Below are 18,353 nucleotides of genomic sequence, written 5' to 3'. Positions count from 1 at the left end.
TCTAAGACAAGGAGTAGTACTGAGCAAAAATAAATAAACAGTCATTTTGAACAATTGCATGCAAAATATAGGTATGACAAAGCACTTACACAGTTTGTCATGGAAGGACATTGAAAAAGTCTGCCAGCAACTCTTTCACTGTGTGGCTTTTTACTTTTCCTCCAGCCTGCTTTCTTTCAAGCCTGTGTACAGAGACCAACATCTCTGGCAAATGATCAAATTACAGCCAACAAGCAGATGAACCACTGTCAATGATGCCATGTAAGCGCTACAAGATTAATTCAGCATATGCTGAATGCTGAAGATTAATTCATCATATGCTGAATTAATCGCCTCCATTATATATTAACGAACACAAATATCTTGCATAACAGTAATTTGTACACTGAGCATCTGAACTGGACTCAGCATGACAGTGGCGCAGATTGCTGGTGGTGCTGTTCATCTCGGCCTCACTGCTGACCGCTCTGTTCAGGTTCCTAGAGTCAAACATTATATTTACAGTACATTTTAGACATTTGGTTATACTGCAATGAATGCGAGGAAAGACCAACCTACTAACCTTTAACTCTTACATCTGCAAACATTCCCAACATGTCACCCTAGTCATTAATCCATTCACACAGCCTGCTTAGAAGAAACCATCAAAGCTAACAAAGCTGGGGCCAGATGTAGTCACTACAGTGTTGATTCAGGTCTGAGAACTAGTTTCCACTGTGCAGCTATTTCAGGTGGGGTTCAGAGGGAAAGAGGTCAAAAGGTCACTGCACCCTGTCAGTGGGGCTCAGAGAGATCGGGAACCTCCAGCTCCCAGAGAATAACATGAACATCCTGGAGCAGTGTTGGAATAATAAGCAAAAAGGGAATCCCCAGTAAGTGTGAAAAGTGAAAAAAAGTGTGTGTGTGTGTGTGTGTGTGTGAGAGAGAGAGAGAGAGAGAGAGAGAGAGGGGTGTTGGTGGTGGTTGGGGGAAGTAGTAGTAGGGAGCAAGGGGAGACTGAAATTGTGACTGAATATTTAAAAAATTGAATTAATAACATGATCAATAATTCTCTCTCTCTCTCACTCTCACTCTCTCTCTTTCTCTCTCTCTCTCTCTCTCTCTCTCTCTCTCTCTCTCTCTCCCTCTCTCTCTCACTCTCTCTCTTTCTCTCTCTCTCTCTCTGTGGTGCCCTCTCTGTCAGGATCTCACAGTAAAATGTGACTCTCGTCTCCCTCCAGAACTCTGGGCGATCTCTGCAGCATTCCTTCCTGTTTGTTGTCATGGTGCCAGCGGAGCAGCTCTGCTATAAAAGGTCGTCTCCTCCAGGCTGCTCGGCCAGAACGACAAAAAGATTACAACCTTCTGCAACGCCACCGCCAGAGAGGAGGGAAAATTCAACCACAACCAAAGGAGTCGACTCAAGACAATTGAAGTGAAAACAAGTTAACTGGTACCACAGGATGTCAGAGCTCGCAGCATCTTTGTTTTTCTGCATTTCAATACAGGTAAGACATTTCATTGTTTTTGCTATTATTTCAAATATGTAAAGATTTTTTTCTGTCATCAGTAGGGGAAATTTTAGTTGATGTATCTCTCATATCTCATCTCACAATATTAAATGCATATCATAATAATAATAATGATAATCATTACTGTTTGTAATAGACATGATTTGTTCCCTGAACAAATGATTTGAATGTGACTTTATCTACCTAAATCTGTTGCCTTGTCACGAATATTTAAAAAGTATTTAAAAAAGTAAAAGTTTTTCTTGTCCTCCCCCAGATGTTTACACTGGTCTGGTCCCAGGTGTGCCCTCAGAGGTGCCACTGCCCCCAGGATCCTGCCCTCTGTGCCCCCGGGGTGCCCCTCATCCTGGACAACTGTGTCTGCTGCCTGGTGTGTGCCGGTCAGAAAGGAGAGGTGTGCTCTGAAACAAAGCCGTGCGACACTCGTAAAGGGCTGCGGTGTGACTACACAGCCGACATCCACAAGAGGACCGGCGTCTGTGTGGGTGAGTGGGCTGCTGATAGCCATGGCAGGACTTGTGGTGACTCTGTATGCGTGCATCTCTCTCAGTTGATCAGACATGTAACTGGGTTTATAAGATGTTTATATGAGTAATCTTTATCTCTGTCAAGAAGGTGAAAGCTCCAGCATGAGCTTATCTTATTGCTCTGTAGATCTGATTGTCCCTTTTCAGGATGCCTCAGAAAATGCTGGATAGATTTGCATGAAACTTGGTAGGGACGGTTGGTCATGGACCAGCGAAGAAGTGATTAACTTTTTGGGCCAGTTTGCCTCAAGGTATGGCAATGGGCCATTGCCCGCTATATGCATCTACGAAATGTCACAAAATCTGGTTTGGCAGCACTGTCCAACATTCCATGCTCATTCACTTGAAAGAGGCATGTCCTTTACAAGAGCGTTGCTGAAAGGCAGCATTGCTTAGCACAAATAGAGCCATAACTTCAAGCTGTGACCTTGGTGAATGTCTGTGCCCTTTTGAGTGCCATTGTTGCCATGCCATGTTTTGATTTTGAAGCTTTGTCTTACATTAAGTTTGCTTTGTCTTACTTTGTCTTACATATTGGGGAGCTAACTGCTGCTATGTTTAACTCCATTAAAGAAAATCATCTTTCAGCTTTATATGTATCCTGATCACTTTGGGTTAGATATCTATTATAATGAGTTATCTATTGACAAAACTTCCAACCTTTTTTTCATCCAAGCCCCTCACAGGTGTTTATGGACACAAAATCAATAGATCCCATATAAGTGATGCAACATACTTAAGTTGTAAAAACCCCTGTAACCCACACAAAACAAGTCAACTATCTTTCTCTTTTTCTCTCTCTCTTTTCTTCCAGCTCATGAGGGAGACGTGTGTGTTTTGGACGGTTCTGTCTACCAGAACGGACAGACGTTCTTCCCCAGCTGTAAGTACCAGTGTATGTGTCGTGATGGGCAGATCGCCTGTGTGCCGCGCTGCAATGTGGATGTGATGCTGCCTGGGCCGGACTGCCCCATGCCCAGAAGAGTTCAGGTGCCTGGAGAATGCTGCGAGAAATGGGTTTGTGAACCCCAGGCTGAGGCCAGTGCACTGGGCGGCTTTGCTATGGCTGGTGAGCATGCTGGAAATATACATAAGGAATTTGGTAAAACGCACACATGGAAGCACATTCCTCTCTGACGTTGGTGTCATGCCAGTGCGAGACACAGAGTCAACAGACAGACAGCTACATTCCTCTGAACCATACAGAGAGAGGGGACAGCCAAGGAGGTAAGGAAGGATGAAAGGAAAGAGGAGATGAGGAGAGAGAGGAGGAAACGCACAGGAAAGAGACAGTGTTGTCACTCCAGTCTGGAATGTGAGGCAGCAACGTGACGGATCATGCTGCAGTCAGTTGAATGTAAGCACAAGTATGCAAGTGATCTTTTCACAGATGGGTTTGTTCAGTTTATATTCTTTTGAAAGCATTCATTTAGATGAGGCTTGAATACTGAGAGAAAGCTCTGTCTGTCCTCCTCAGGCATGGCAGGAGAACAGTTGAAGAACAATCAGTAGTTCAGCTCTCACTTACCTAAAGAAATTATTTAAACAGTTAATTAAACAGTTCACATTAGGAACTCCCCAAACTATAATTTTCTACACAATGTCTGAATCACATTTTGGATACACAGTGTCATCTTTATCATAATATTCATACCTTGTCACTGGTGAAAATTTCTTGCACTTCTCATTGGTCACATTCAAGTTCAGTTTTAAGCTAATTGTGATACATCCAATTTTTACATTAGTTTTTACACTGTATTACATTTTAATTGTTGTTTAGTACATTTCCTACACTGACACCCACCTTCCTGTCTCCATGTGTCTGTGTGACCCTCCAGCCTACCGTCAGGAGGAGACGGTGAGTTTCGATGCCTGGGACCCCAGCCTCAACTGCATTGAGCAGACCACAGAGTGGGGCGCCTGCTCTCGGACCTGCGGCATTGGCGTGTCCACCAGAGTGACCAATAAGAACCGGCGATGTGAAATGGTCAAGCAGAGTCGGCTGTGCATGGTCCGACCCTGTGATGACCAGCTGGACCAGACACAGCTGACACAGCTTGCCCCCAAGGTACATTTTGTGTTTTACCAGATTTAATGATGATAAAAAGCTTTTCTCTTTTTTTTCCTGCCCCAAAGTCTTAAGTCATGTAGTTGCAAGCATTGCGTAGTTTTTTGGATCAGGAAGCATACCATCGCTGTTGCCTTCTGAACAAAATGTACAGTGGTTAAATCATTCCCATGTTGTTCCTCACTAGCTTATTTCCTATTCTATGTATGTCCTAGACTGGCATCTCTGTTCTAAACAGTCTTGTTTTCCCTTCCAGAGAGGCAGTAAGTGTCAGAGGATGGTGAAGAGCACCAAAGCCATCCAGCTCTCCTATAAGAACTGCACCAGTGTCCAGGCCTTCAAGCCTCGCTACTGTGGCTCCTGTACAGACGGTCGCTGCTGCACCCCTCACAGCACCAAGACCGCTCTGCTGCAGTTCCAGTGTGCCAACGGTAAAACTGCCAGGAGGCTGGTCATGGTGATCCAGAGCTGTGCCTGCCACCACAGCTGCCCCCAAGACAACGCCGTGTGGCAGGCCTCAGACCTGGCATACAGCGGCATGAGGCTATAGGCTCACATTACACACCCAAATTGCATAGCAGTTGAAAAGCTGAAAAGCCCATTTCTATGAGAAAAGTTTCGCTGCACTGTGCTACATGTCTGTGATAAGATGAAACGTGGTTTAGGGAACCATTTTAATGTGATGTGGAGGTATAATGTCAGGCTATTTTCATCTAATTGTTTGTGGGTGTCAGATGCCTCCCTGCAGGTTGTGATAGTTGGGACTCCGAATCAGGATGCTTATAGTGCAGCATCCAACTGCACAGACGATGGATGGATCAAATAGGATGTAAGCACTTAAATTTGTTGGTACATGCTGATGTGGACTTCTTAAGCCAGTAAAGACTGAAGGAAGAATATACCACAAGAAACTGTATAAAAGTGTAGAGACACAGAGGAGTGCAGTGTCCTATGGGGCCTGTATATTAGTAGAGCTAGTTGGAGCCACCAGTGAATCTGATTCACTGGCATTCTCATCGGGGAGCCACTTGTTATTTTCTAAAAACAAACGTTGCAGCTCATCTATTTAAACTGTTCCTCTCAGCCCTGTTTACATCGCAAAGATGGATTTAGTAATGCACCAAATGAATACCTTCAAATACATTGTAAAATACATCTCATGGATCCTCATCTTTTTACAAAGTATGAAGGTTATTTTGCTCTCTTTGATTTAGGCAGAGATGCACGGATGAAGAAGGGATATAAAATGTGAGTATTCCCAGCAGTTACCTTTTGGGGGCGCTGGCATGGAATTACTCCAGTTCCGCCGCCTGTTATACAAATGTGTATATGCTGGAATTTGTCATGAGTGTCTGACCTGCAAAAGTGAAAGGTCATTCTCATCACATAATGCAAGTTTCTGCAGCTGCTCGAAATTGCACCACTAACCTATGAAAATCAACATTTCCTCAGTCTACAAATGAAAATGTGTATTTTCTCACATTTTTCTATTGCTTGATGGTTTTTCCAAAGTCTCAGTAAAGGACACAAATACCTGGCGTAGAGCTAGTTTAAATAAATGTGTATCAAATGCACAACTTTATAGCTATGTAAATATTATTTATATATAAATGTGTTGTTAACCTTTCAGTTGTACTGCTTTTTCAGACTGCTTATTATGAATTACTTTATATGAACAGTGAACATATTCTGTATTTGGAAATAAAGCATTATTTTTTATATATACATTTTAGTGTAAATTATATTGTGTTTTATTATTTGTTTTAGTGTGGGATATAAATAAAGTTGACTTGACTTGTCTCTTTATTATCAAATATACTATAACACCAGATATTGGCTAAAACAATTAGAGAGATCTTGTCACATAGAGCACCAATAAATGTAGAGCATCTGAAATATTCTTAGATAATACTTGACACACATTTGACTGACCTAAAACCAATAAAACCCAGCCATGAAAACAGAACCTGTAACAGAACAGCTGTCACACACTTCTTACACATCTTTCTCAGCACCTGGATTTACACAGCCACAACAATATAGTTTTCTTTCTTTATTTTTTAGATTTGTTGTTTATCATTCTCCGTTGACTTATAGATCATTTTGTACACAATCATATGATTATTTTCGTTAGGGTCCCTCAAGAATTTTCCTTTGGGGAAAGCAGGGACTGATACTGCCACAAGGAGGAACTGCACCCCTAGTTGGGGCTTTACTCTGATCTTTCCTACATTCACCAGGAACTTATGTACTGAGAAACCAAAGTAATAGGTGCTGGTTATCCACCCATCCACCAGATTATGCATTATATATTTGCAATGTAAATATACATACACATATATTCAGTGCAGCTATTGTCACAATTCAGGTACACATCATGATTCTCTTGTCTCTTTGGCTGAATTTACACAGGAACAGTAAAACCTTGTTTCTTCCAAGCTGCACTTCAACTGTTTGAATTATTTGACTTCAATCAGTCAGTCAGTCTGTGATTGCTTTAAACTCTAATGAAACCAAAATTACAAAATAGGCATAATGTAATGTAACGTAATGCTGCTGAGGCCAGGTGTCTCTGGATGTGCTCGCTCACTGAAGTCGAGGAGGGACATTTCTTATTTTCCTTGACAGCACAATAGACATATCCACACACTTCATTTATTTGAGCTGAGCTTTCAAAACAGATGTTCTGATGAAGGTGTTGCTTGACTAAAAGCGCAGCTCAGTAAGTGTTATTTGCAAAGGAGATTAGTGTGTGGTTGGATTTATCCTTTTCCTTCAGCGTCTGTCTCATTTAGGGTCATTTCATTGTTATTTGAATGGGGATGAATAAGTCTTTAAGAGTGCTTTGTGATTAGATTTGTCCTACAAGGAGATACACTGGGACTAACTAAGCATATACTGTCTTCCACATCTTCCTTCAGAAACCAAGCCAAGCCAGTTTGATGCTCATCTGAGCTGAACACCACATGGTTGAAATACATGAAAGCTTGTGTATCAATAATGTGTTATGTGTAGAGTAAGTCCAGGTGCTGAGAAAGATATGTGGCCTTATAATTTTTGCACTCCTTCATATTGTCTTAAACTAAACTGAATGACAACTGTTAAAGAATTTATGTCATACAAATATATGCCAAGAGTTACCTATTAATATAGCCTTTTATTAATGTTGTAAGAATTTGGCTCTGCTGACAACAACTCTCTCTACAATTCATGATACTTTGTTTTAGTCAGTATCTCTGATTTCCAAATTGTAAAATAACAAAGAGATTAAAACTTTGATACAAAAAATACATATTTATTTTCAAATATTGAGTCTGTGCAATATTGTTCATACATTTACTGGAAGAAGCAGTGTGAAATACAATTCAAACAATAAAGGTAATTGTTACAAATACTGTATGTACAGTCCATATTTACACTGTTACTGAAACACTGTGTATTTGATACACACTTAATAATACAAACTATACAGCAAGTATTTACATAACTTTTGTCATTCTATGAAATAACCTCTGCAATTTATACAGTACTGTTAACAAAGACCAAAGAAGTTGTATCATTTTGCATTTAGTGAATGGTAAAATGTATACTACGCATTAGCCATTAGGGAGAAGGATTTCAGGCAGGTGTAAAAAATGCCACAAAGTCACAAGAATGACCTTTCCTCTGTAGGCTGAGCACTTGCTTTGGTTAGGTTTGAAGCCCACAGGTTAGTTATTTCAAAAATGTGCTCTGTAGTTGGAAAATTTCCATGTCGGTACCCATAAAAGGTAACGGCTTGGCATATAGTCCCCATTTTCCATCCCTCCTTTACGGCTGCATCTCTTCTTTATATCAGAACAAATGTAATTTTATCAGGTTCAAGATTCAAAGGTATGTCACAAAAAAGTACAAAAGGTTTTGTAAATACTCTGAATGCAGTGGTAGTATTTGATTTTTTTTTGAAGTTGCTGGTTAGTTTATAGGCCATGTTGCCTAAGCTTTCCAAAATTCTAGAAATGCAACATAGGCTCAACAAAATCATCTATATTTATAGCCTATGAAGAGTTTAAGCCAGCTTGATTATGCCAACCCTGATGTTAAACCAAACCAGTTAAGGTTAAATGCAGATGTTACACCTTGTCTTGGAGCACATGCCGGTCTGCACTGCCCTGTGACTGTGCACCTTCATATTGGCTGACCTCTTCAACAGAGACTGTGTAAAGTTAACCTATGAACTCGTCAGCCCTAAATATCTGAGGGAACTCTTGAGAAAACTCAAAAACAAATAGACATCTGTGTTCTCTTTGTCTGTTTCTCCCTGCAGACTTCAATGGCTACATAAGCGGACAAAATCAAAATCTATCACAAGCATTAAGTGCTTTCATTCAATTTAGCCATAGTGAGGACAACACTACTTTGTACACAGGATATTGAACAATAAAATCCCTCTCCAGGAGAGGGAGATAGAGAGTTATTTGATTACCTACAATCACAACCTCAACAGAGGAGTGTCATACTGCACACACAAGCATTATTCTGACCACTGTAAGCAGGTAAGTAGGCACTGGACATGAATACAACACGATGTTTCTCTCTACTGTAACTCTTGCTGATATGTATCACAGTGTGGAGAAACTCCTTTTATAGTTCTTTATATGGGTATATATGACACATAGATGGGGTATGGTGGGCAGTGCAAGTGTTGCTTCCCTTGACTTATTATCTAAAATATATAGTTAATATATCATCTATAGAAAGGAGGGTCACAGTCCATCATCCCAACTCATATCAGTTCCTGAATTACTGAATTTTCCAGCTATAACCCAGACTTAAATTTGATAGAACCTCATCATTATCATATGATGACTACAGATCTAACCCCACAGTGTGTGATGTGAGCCTATAGCCTCATGCCGCTGTATGCCAGGTCTGAGGCCTGCCATACAGCATTGTCTTGGGGGCAGTTGTGGTGGCAGGCACAGCTCTGGATCACCATGACCAGCCTCCTGGCAGTTTTACCGTTGGCACACTGGAACTGCAGCAGAGCGGTCTTGGTGCTGTGAGGGGTGCAGCAGCGACCGTCTGTACAGGAGCCACAGTAGCGAGGCTTGAAGGCCTGGACACTGGTGCAGTTCTTATAGGAGAGCTGGACGGCTTTGGTGCTCTTCACCATCCTCTGACACTTACTGCCTCTCTGGAAGGGAAAACAAGACTGTTTAGAACAGAGATGCCAGTCTAGGACATGCATAGAATAGGAAATAAGCTGGTGAGGAACAACATGGGAATGATTTAACCACTGTACATTTTGTTCAGAAGGCAACAGAGATGGTATGCTTCCTGATCCAAAAAACTACACAATGCCTGCAACTACATGACTAAAGACTTTGGGGCAGAAAAAAAGAGAAAAGCATTTTATCATCATCAAATCTGGTAAAATACAAAATGTACCTTGGGGGCAAGCTGTGTCAGCTGTGTCTGGTCCAGCTGGTCGTCACAGGGCCGGACCATGCACAGCCGGCTCTGCTTGACCATTTCACATCGCCGGTTCTTATTGGTCACTCTGGTGGACACACCCATGCCGCAGGTTCGAGAGCAGGCACCCCACTCTGTGGTCTGCTCAATGCAGTTGAGGCTGGGGTCCCAGCCATCGAAGCTCACTGTCTCCTCCTGACGGTAGGCTGGAGGGTCACACAGACACATGGAGACAGGAGGGTGGGTGACAATGTAGAACTAGCACATAAAACTTTTAATGGAAAATGCCATACAGTGTGGAGAGATGTGATATCCTTCATGTGTTTCTGCTTCACTCACCAGCCATAGCAAAGCCGCCCAGTGCACTGGCCTCAGCCTGGGGTTCACAAACCCATTTCTCGCAGCATTCTCCAGGCACCTGAACTCTTCTGGGCATGGGGCAGTCCGGCCCGGGCAGCATCACATCCACATTGCAGCGCGGCACACAGGCGATCTGCCCATCACGACACATACACTGGTACTTACAGCTGGGGAAGAACGTCTGTCCGTTCTGGTAGACAGAACCGTCCAAAACACACACGTCTCCCTCATGAGCTGGAAGAAAAGAGGCAAAGGAAAGAGATATACAGTTGAGTGGTTTTGTGTTAGTCATAGGGGTCAACTGATTTTATATCTAAAGCATTAGACAGAGAAGAGAAGCTGGATATGGGAATTCAGTGAGAACAGAGAATACTGTGTTTGATGGTACCAACATAGCCAGGACCAGCTACTAAATGGTGCTTAACTTGGATTTGTGAAAAAACTAATGTGAAATCATGCATCCAAGATCTTTCACATCTTGCAAAGCTAATTACTGCATATCTGACCAACTGAGAAATGTGCAAAGCAGGTTGTGGGAAAATGGGCCTATAACAGGGAGCAATGGTCATGATATAGATTCAACCCAACTATAGATGATGCAAACAGCATGCACTTTGGGCACCAGTTGCCCATCACGCCAGTGTTTTCTGCATGCCATGGCTATCAGCAGCCCACTCACCCACACAGATGCCGGTCCTCTTGTGGATGTCGGCTGTGTAGTCGCACCGCAGCCCTTTACGAGTGTCACACGGCTTCATTTCAGAGCACACCTCTCCTTTCTGACCGGCACACACCAGGCAGCAGACACAGTTGTCCAGGATGAGGGGCACCCCGGGGGCACAGAGGGGGGGCTCCCGGGGGCAGTGGCACCTCTGAGGGCATACCTGGGACCAGACCAGTGTGAACACCTGGGGGAGGGAGAAAAACCATCTCTTAGTATTTAACTTTTGATCAAATGATGATGATTCTTGAAACCAGGGACAATGAAAAATCTATTTTTATTAAATATTAATACTGCTGTTTGTGGTGATATCCTTTTTCATATCTAACTCATATTTAACTGTCATGGTACAAAAAAGGGCTAACATTTTGTAGAGAATACAGTTTTATAAATTTGGTGAAAATCAGCATCATGCCAAATAGTACATACAATGAACTACAAAAGAGAAAAATTCAGATCATTCAGATGTGAAGTGGCATATGAGCATCTTTCGCAGAAGTTAGAATACATCAAATTAGGATATGTCTCTGCTTGATGTCTTAAGTTTCATAATAACTATCATATTTAAAAAAATTTTGTAGCATTGAAAAAGTTGGTTTGATATCAAAGAGCTTGATCTAAAAAATGATCTATTTCATTTAAAACATTTTGCTCCCAATACATAAGTGCGCCTGGTCTGGTTGAGCTAACAAAAAAAAAAAAAAAAAAAAAAAAAAACACTGTCTGATAAAGGGAAAATTCAGCAGAAATCATGTAGAGCTTCCACAAAATCATGTCTTTGTTGTAATACATACCTGTGCAGAAATGCAGAAGACAAAAAGGGCTCTCTCCAGGTTGGACATCTTTATCTTGAGTCAAGTCAGACAGGGTTTAGTTGTCTTTACTTCAGACAAGTGGAGTTGAGCTGATTCCTTTGGTTGAGGTTGAATTTTCCCTCCTCTCTGGCGGTGGCGTTGCAGAAGGTTGTAATCTCTTTGTCGTTCTGGCCGAGCAGCCTGGAGGAGACGACCTTTTATAGCAGAGCTGCTCCGCTGGCACCATGACAACAAACAGGAAGGAATGCTGCAGAGATCGCCCAGAGTTCTGGAGGGAGACGAGAGTCGCATTTTACTGTGAGATCCTGACAGAGAGGGCACCACAGAGAGAGGGGGAGAGAGAGAGAGAGAGAGAGAGAGAGAGAGAGAGAGAGAGAGAGAGAGAGAGAGAGAGAGATTTCACCCTTTGATTCTGCAAACAAAGCCTAACAACCCTTTATACTATTGTTTCATGTATTATTAATTGAATTTTTAATTTTCTCTCACAAATTCACTAATTTTCAGTGACACACAAGCACGCACGCACACACACACACACACACACACACACACTTTTTTCACTTTTTCACACTTACTGGGGATTCCCTTTTTGCTTATTATTCCAACTCTGCTCCAGGATGTTCATGTTATTCTCTGGGAGCTGGAGGTTCCCGAGCTCTCTGAGCCCCACTGACAGGGTGCAGTGACCTTTTGGCCTCCATCTCTGAACCCCACCTGGAAGGTCACAGTGGAAAACCCTAATATTCCCTGAAGGATCTTTACTGCTTCCTTAAATAGCTGCACAGTGGAAACTAGGGCTCATCAGTAACCTGAATCAGTGGGGAGGGGTAGTGGTTGGGGTGTGGGGGGACTGACACACATCTGGTCTCAGCTTTGTTGTGATAGTTTCTTCTCACCAGGCCTGTGTGGATGGATTTGGGTGTAAAGCTGAAGAGATGGAAAATTCTTTTCCATCATCACAATATCACAATAATAATATTAACACTTGCATGTAGCAGTACAATTTTTTTAAAGTGTGAAATAGGAATTGGATGAAATGAGATTATCATTAGTGAAATCTCAAAACTGTCAGCGTTGTCATGAAAGCATGTGAAGAAAATGTTGCGTATCAGCGTATAATTAGTATTGGAAAAGCAAGATATTATCAAGTGGCATTACACAGTAAAAGCAAAAGAAATTTTGGTCTGTGTGACACTGATGACACTGGTGTGTATCATATCAAGTATGATAAGTTGATTTGACAAGTTGACAAGTTCTTATGATTTAATTCAATATGCTAATTTGATTTTGTGCGAGATAAAATTCTTTGTTTTTGGGCTACCTAATATGCAGAATTGCTGACGCCTGCTGCTTGTACATATTTCACTATGGATAAACCATCTAATCCGGATCTGCTCTATGTCTCAGATCTTGTGTTGTCTATCATAACCAACAAGGGCTGACTGGGTGCCACCAACTTAGATGATTGTCTAGGTGCCTGGTGGACTGACCAGCTGTCCCTGCTTAGATTTGTTGACTGATTGACTGACTGCTGACTGACTGACAGATGTATTGACTGGCCAACTGGAAGATAGTGGTGAAACTAGCTCACCAGCTGAGCAACCGCCAAGCTGTAGCACAAACACCCCTGACATCATAAGTGAGTAAAGCCTAGTTAGACTGTTTTTACATTGTGTTTTCTTTGACGCCTCCCTGTCTGAGCAATCAGCCACTGAATCTGGGGCAGCATACAGACCAAATCTAACACGTTTTATGACTGCAGGTTCTTTGCCCTGCTGAAACTGGAAACTGGGTTTCGGATATGAATGAGACCCTAAAACCAAGGATTTGCACAGCTGGAGATGTATTGGGCTGGAAAATGGGAGGAAACTAAGCTGTTTTCTAAATTACACCACTGAAACTCAGTGGTTTGGAAAACAGCCCCTTCAATAGAATACCTCTGAATCTGAATGCTTAATTAACCAACATGTTATGGGCATTCGATGTAAATTTTTTTTTTGTTATTGCTATTTAAACAACCTTTGTGTGTCCTTCATTACTATACCTATGCTTTTTATTCAAAGCAGAAACAAATACCTAAAATACGTGACCTAAAAACTATTACAACCAAAAAGATCAACCCAGCTGCTTTGGATAACATTTTGATGCAAGTCCAAGTTTGATATCCAACTCAAATTCCTTCCAACTTGCTTCCTCACATTCCAATCCTCCCTGGTTTTCCATCTTTCTGAGCGTACATCAATGAAAGATCTCACCTCCAAACACCTCAAAGAATGCCGGGTCTGGACTTTCTATCCATCCACAATCTGTGAGAGACAGAAAGAGAGAAAGAAACAGAGATTCTAAATGACTTGTGGTGAATAGTTCTGCCAAAGTCTTGATTCAGTGCTACTCAAACAGTTTGCTAGTGGAAGTTGAAGAATGTCAGACTTCACAGCTTGGCTGTGTTTGCTGGCTATGTCTGGGTGTCTGTTCTTGTACTCCCTTTATTTATTTACCAAAATCTGTCTTTGTGTTCCACTGCTATGAAGAGACAATATACCAAAAGTCCCAATCCAATCACTTTCTTCCAAAGATGAATAATTAGTGAAGACTGCACAATGCATCTTTGTGTATTTTCAGTAACAGGAATGATTTTGGTGGCTGTAACATAACAGAGAATAGATGGGTAGCGAATTCAAATCTCAATCTGCATCATTAATCTGATCAAAACCTTACACCCTTGACCAAGACATTTAGTCCCACACCATCCTTTACACATATGACCTGGCCTGGGTTACATGGAACTTATATGTCACCTGTCCCATTTTGGGCAGCAACACATACAGTAGTTAGCTGTTGTGGTTGCTTTCTCCTTGTTATCATGGCCAACGTCTCTGTCCTTAGCACATCTTTTCCTCTGGTGTTCCTCAAGGATCAATCCCAGGGTCCCAGATTTTTTTTTTCTTAATGAAAACTCATCTTCTCAAGAAATGCCTTGCTCCTCTTTCCTCAAAATCACATTGTTCTCTTACTGGCATTCTTCCACTACTTATTCTTACATGCTTTTGTCATAATGTGTAAAGCAAAACATAGCCTTCTACCTACCTCCTGCCCTATTTTTCTTTTCTTAGCAATTTTCCGTTGATCTTGTGGTGTTGGTGATGCTTTCATTGTGCATTGCTCTGTATCAGAGTATCAGCTAAATGTCTACACTGAAAATATACATTCTAAATACTAAACATTAGGCTCATCAGCTACGTAACAGGTTGTCTTGTTACTTCCAGGGGAATATATTCTTCCAGAAAGACGCTGGAGGGAAATGGACAGATTGTGTACCTAACCAGTTGGGATATCTCCTTGAAGTGAGGTGGGAAGTCTAGCTACGCACATTCATATTATCTGTGAAATATTTCCACTCTGCTCTGCAACCTGAGGTATGAGAAAAGACGTGGGGAGGAGGGAAGAACATATGGAAGAGGACAGACAGGCGGAGAGACAGCTGGTGGAGGGAGAGAGGCGAGAGAGATGGATGAAGAAATATCAAAGTTGTAGGAACTGAAGTGTCTAGCAGTGTCTTAACTATCTCCACTTGTCTATATGTCTGTCTGCTTGCCAACATGTTTTTCTGTCTGCTCGTCTATCAGAATGCTTGTCAGTCTATTTGTCTGTACATCATGTCTTGATGCCTACATACCTGTCTGTCTGCCTTTCTCCCTCTCTCGCTGTTAGTTTGTCTGGTCCCGTAGGCCAAATGGGTCTGTAGCAGCAGTTTATTCTCGCATTTGTCTGTTGTATACCTTGAAAAGCCGTTCAGTGGTAGGAAATGGCTCAGTGTCACTTTAAATTGAGGTTTGACACAGTCATTTCTATAAACAAAGATGGATCACACAGTCAAAACCTTTGACTAACAGTCTGTCTGTTGGCCTGCTAGGTGTTGGTGTTGGACTCTGCTGTAGGGCTCCTAGTCTATTGCCAAGCCGTCAGGCCACACACTTGATGCCCCCCATGAGAACTCACATTAATTCCCTCAAAGTCCACACTAAAATTCCTACAGCAGTAAGCAATATTGTTTTTGCATCAAAGCCATAACAGACAATAAAAATTCTTGACCAGCAGTTTGTGTGGTAGTCAGATGAACCTCTTCTTCGACCTCCTTGTCTTTGGTTTCTTGGTTCTTCTTCACAGCAAGGACCTGAATGGAAGAAAACAAAAATCAAGACACAAGTTCTTTTCACTTTCAGAGTGACATAGATGTTAAAGTTGTCTTTGTGTTTAACATTTATGGTTAATATACTGGTTTCTTACACAGTGGGCTGGGACCCAAAAATGGATTGTAGGCCTTAGACATTAATCTGGGTCATAGCACAGGAGGCAAAATTCCCTGTTTGGATTCTGGGATAACAATTTTAAGAACTGTTTCTCTTGGCAGGTAGCATTTACTGTTGTTACCAGCTCTTGGATGCATACAGTGCATTAATTTATGAGTTCATGCCTATTAGCCCATGGAAAGATGAACTCAGAATAAGGTAACCTTGTTCTGACAAAAAGGACCAAAACATCAGGCTATTTAGTTATTATTAAGTAAGGTCAGGTACTCACAGCCAATAATCGCTGCCAAGCTTTTCAGTGTTGCATTTAATACCTCTGGCTAAAGCATGGGTGAAAAGGAAAAATCCCACTTCATTAGAATGTTAAATGTTGCATGTCGGGCAACTGACAGACTGGTGTTTCAAGATGTAATGGCAAGTGGACCCACAATGTGGTATAAATCCGGTTTAATTGAAGCTGAAGCCTTTCACCAAAACAGATTTTAGGTTGTTAATTTAGAAAATTTAGTGTGAAATGCTAGTCTTGGCTGAGTACTTCTGTAGATTTTAGGAAGTATTTGGTCAATTAATTTTAAGGACTTCTCAAACAAAGCTATTGTACAAACAAGGCCATGCTAATCCCTGTGGATAAGACCATGAATGTTAATGACCAAAAAAGAAAAACAAGAAAAAAAGGAAAGAAAAGTCCATTGAACTGGAGCAAAATGGTTCTGCAGGCCTGGCAAAGGGCCTCGTGCTAAAGTGGAAATTTGGTAATAGTAGGATGAGGTGGGTGAAGAGGCATTGCATATTTGGTGTCATGTAGTTTGGGTGTGTCATAGACACACACACACACACACACACACACACACACACACACACAAGGGGAATATAAACATTATACACAAGCAATCAAGCCAAGCTAATATGCGCACATGTCCATGGCATGACGTAACATAGCCATGACATGCAGGTGTATTTTATTAAAGCTACTAGTAGCAGAATTTGAAACTTGTTGACCCCTCGAGTCCCACAGTGGTAATATTTCACATCAGCTGTTGCAAAGAAATTTGCCATTTGTTCCCCCCTCTGCAGACTATTGTGAGAGGTCATATGCAGAAGATGTGATGTGAAATTGTCTTAATGCAAAGTGAATAATGGACTTGGAACAACATTATATAAGGAGAATTATTTTTCCCATGGCACAAGATGCATTCATTTGGAGCCAAATTCCACTCTGTCAAATGGTTCTTCCTCATGTCTTGGTGCTTCTTGCTCATCCACTCATCCAGCAGAAAACTAGAAACTGCAGTTGCTAGTTTATGTTTGAAAACAAAACATTTTTTGTTGTTGTCACCTAAATTTGGTGAGAAAAGCTGCTATTTGCATATCAGATTTGGACTTTATCAAGTTTTCCAAGTGCTAACAAAATGGCTACAACAGAACAGCTGGTTCATTAGGTTTTAACCTTATATTATTATAGAGTGGATGTCTTCTACTAGACAATGATCTGATTATTTATATTGTTATCCTGATTATTCCATCACTGTAAGTTCAACTTCAGCAACAGTTGAGCTAGGCACAGCACCGACACTGCATTCTGTATTTGTTACTTCAAATATGTACAGTGAAGCTATCCTCTTCTTGATGTGGTCGAGGACCAGGACACACAGATAAAACACACAGAAATCAACACACAGATTAAAACAAATTTCTCATTCCTGGGAAAACAAAATTGTTTATCTTCTTTGCTGCAAAACAGGTGTCTCGTGAACCGCCTTTTTAATACTGCATGCAAACTTAGATTTGTTTGGAAAACCATCTGGGACCACTCATATTTGGGTCTAAACAGTTTTGACCCGAAGTGCAAATTTGGCTTCAGCAACATCTGGACTTTCTGTAGAAAAGTGATGTCATTATGGGTGCGTGTTCTTGTTTACAGTATTTTTGAGCAATACCTGCAGCAATACTTGTAATGGCATGACATACTAGTTACTTACTGCCTCCTGAAAGATTCAAAAGTGACATGTTTTTCTATGGTTTAGCAAAAACTATTTGCCCCGAACTTATATTTATACAATTACGTTGTGCTATGTGCTGTTAAATATTTTAGTATAGATACTGGATGCTTAAAATATTGAATCAATCTTTTAAATATAACATTTTGAAAAAAAAAAAAAATACTATCTTTGTTAAACAATGATATGATAAAGAGTGATGTATAGTAAGGACTGGTTACATGTTCTCTGAAATTAGTTTGATCTCTCCACTACAATGACATGTCATACAAAATTAAGGCTTCTCCTCATGATGCTAAATAATTTCAAGGGCATATATTGCAAAAACGTGCCAAATATCTGCGCTTTCATATAACAGGTAGAATGACAATTTGCTTGTTCAGTGCTCCAAACAATGGGCAATACAAAAATTTGAGTATATCTGCAATGGAACATCTATAGCTTGCTCATTTTCTAATGCAACATGTACTTCATACATGTTTTTGACAAAAAATGTTGCATGGTAAACAAGTGTTCAGTTTTTTTTTTCTTTTATTATATGCTCTTTTTTTTTTTTTCTAGGGACTCCTTCAATCACCACTGAGCAGCAT

General features: G+C 41.1%; 2 protein-coding genes across 3 annotated transcripts; one reads left to right on the top strand and one right to left on the bottom strand.

Moving 5' to 3' along the window:
• Window positions 1-722: 722 nt before the first annotated feature.
• LOC115374175 (CCN family member 3-like) lies at window positions 723-5,833 on the top strand. The gene is made up of 6 exons (XM_030072952.1): window positions 723-872; window positions 1,221-1,487; window positions 1,768-1,996; window positions 2,853-3,107; window positions 3,877-4,106; window positions 4,363-5,833. Exons 2-6 carry the CDS (start codon window positions 1,443-1,445, stop codon window positions 4,654-4,656), a joined length of 1,053 nt encoding a protein of 350 aa, XP_029928812.1. The 5' UTR covers window positions 723-872; window positions 1,221-1,442; the 3' UTR covers window positions 4,657-5,833.
• A 2,803-nt stretch (window positions 5,834-8,636) lies between these two features.
• On the bottom strand, window positions 8,637-12,149 carry LOC115374174 (CCN family member 3). Of its 2 annotated transcripts, none has more exons than XM_030072950.1 (6): window positions 12,032-12,149; window positions 11,436-11,724; window positions 10,600-10,828; window positions 9,900-10,154; window positions 9,537-9,766; window positions 8,637-9,282 (listed from the first exon to the last, which is right to left on the bottom strand). In XM_030072950.1, exons 2-6 carry the CDS (start codon window positions 11,481-11,483, stop codon window positions 8,989-8,991), a joined length of 1,056 nt encoding a protein of 351 aa, XP_029928810.1. In that variant the 5' UTR covers window positions 11,484-11,724; window positions 12,032-12,149; the 3' UTR covers window positions 8,637-8,988. The 2 variants fall into 2 exon arrangements, with proteins under 2 accessions (XP_029928810.1, XP_029928811.1); XM_030072951.1 differs by having other exon boundaries at window positions 11,436-11,761; window positions 12,032-12,139.
• Between the last annotated feature and the right edge of the window lie 6,204 nt (window positions 12,150-18,353).

This window comes from Myripristis murdjan, chromosome 16 (assembly GCF_902150065.1).
Source record: "Myripristis murdjan chromosome 16, fMyrMur1.1, whole genome shotgun sequence".
In the NCBI taxonomy this organism is placed as follows: domain Eukaryota; kingdom Metazoa; phylum Chordata; class Actinopteri; order Holocentriformes; family Holocentridae; genus Myripristis; species Myripristis murdjan.
This window is presented reverse-complemented; position numbering and strand designations above follow the sequence as displayed.

Coding starts and splice junctions, on each gene's coding strand:
- LOC115374174 (XM_030072950.1), bottom strand. CDS start 11,483: ATGTCCAACCTGGAGAGAGCCCTTTTTGTCTTCTGCATTTCTGCACAG. Junction 10,155..10,599: donor GAGGACCGGCATCTGTGTGG/GTGAGTGGGCTG, acceptor CTTTTCTTCCAG/CTCATGAGGGAGACGTGTGT. Junction 9,283..9,536: donor TGACACAGCTTGCCCCCAAG/GTACATTTTGTA, acceptor TTTCCCTTCCAG/AGAGGCAGTAAGTGTCAGAG.
- LOC115374175 (XM_030072952.1), top strand. CDS start 1,443: ATGTCAGAGCTCGCAGCATCTTTGTTTTTCTGCATTTCAATACAG. Junction 1,488..1,767: donor TTTTCTGCATTTCAATACAG/GTAAGACATTTC, acceptor GTCCTCCCCCAG/ATGTTTACACTGGTCTGGTC. Junction 4,107..4,362: donor TGACACAGCTTGCCCCCAAG/GTACATTTTGTG, acceptor TTTCCCTTCCAG/AGAGGCAGTAAGTGTCAGAG.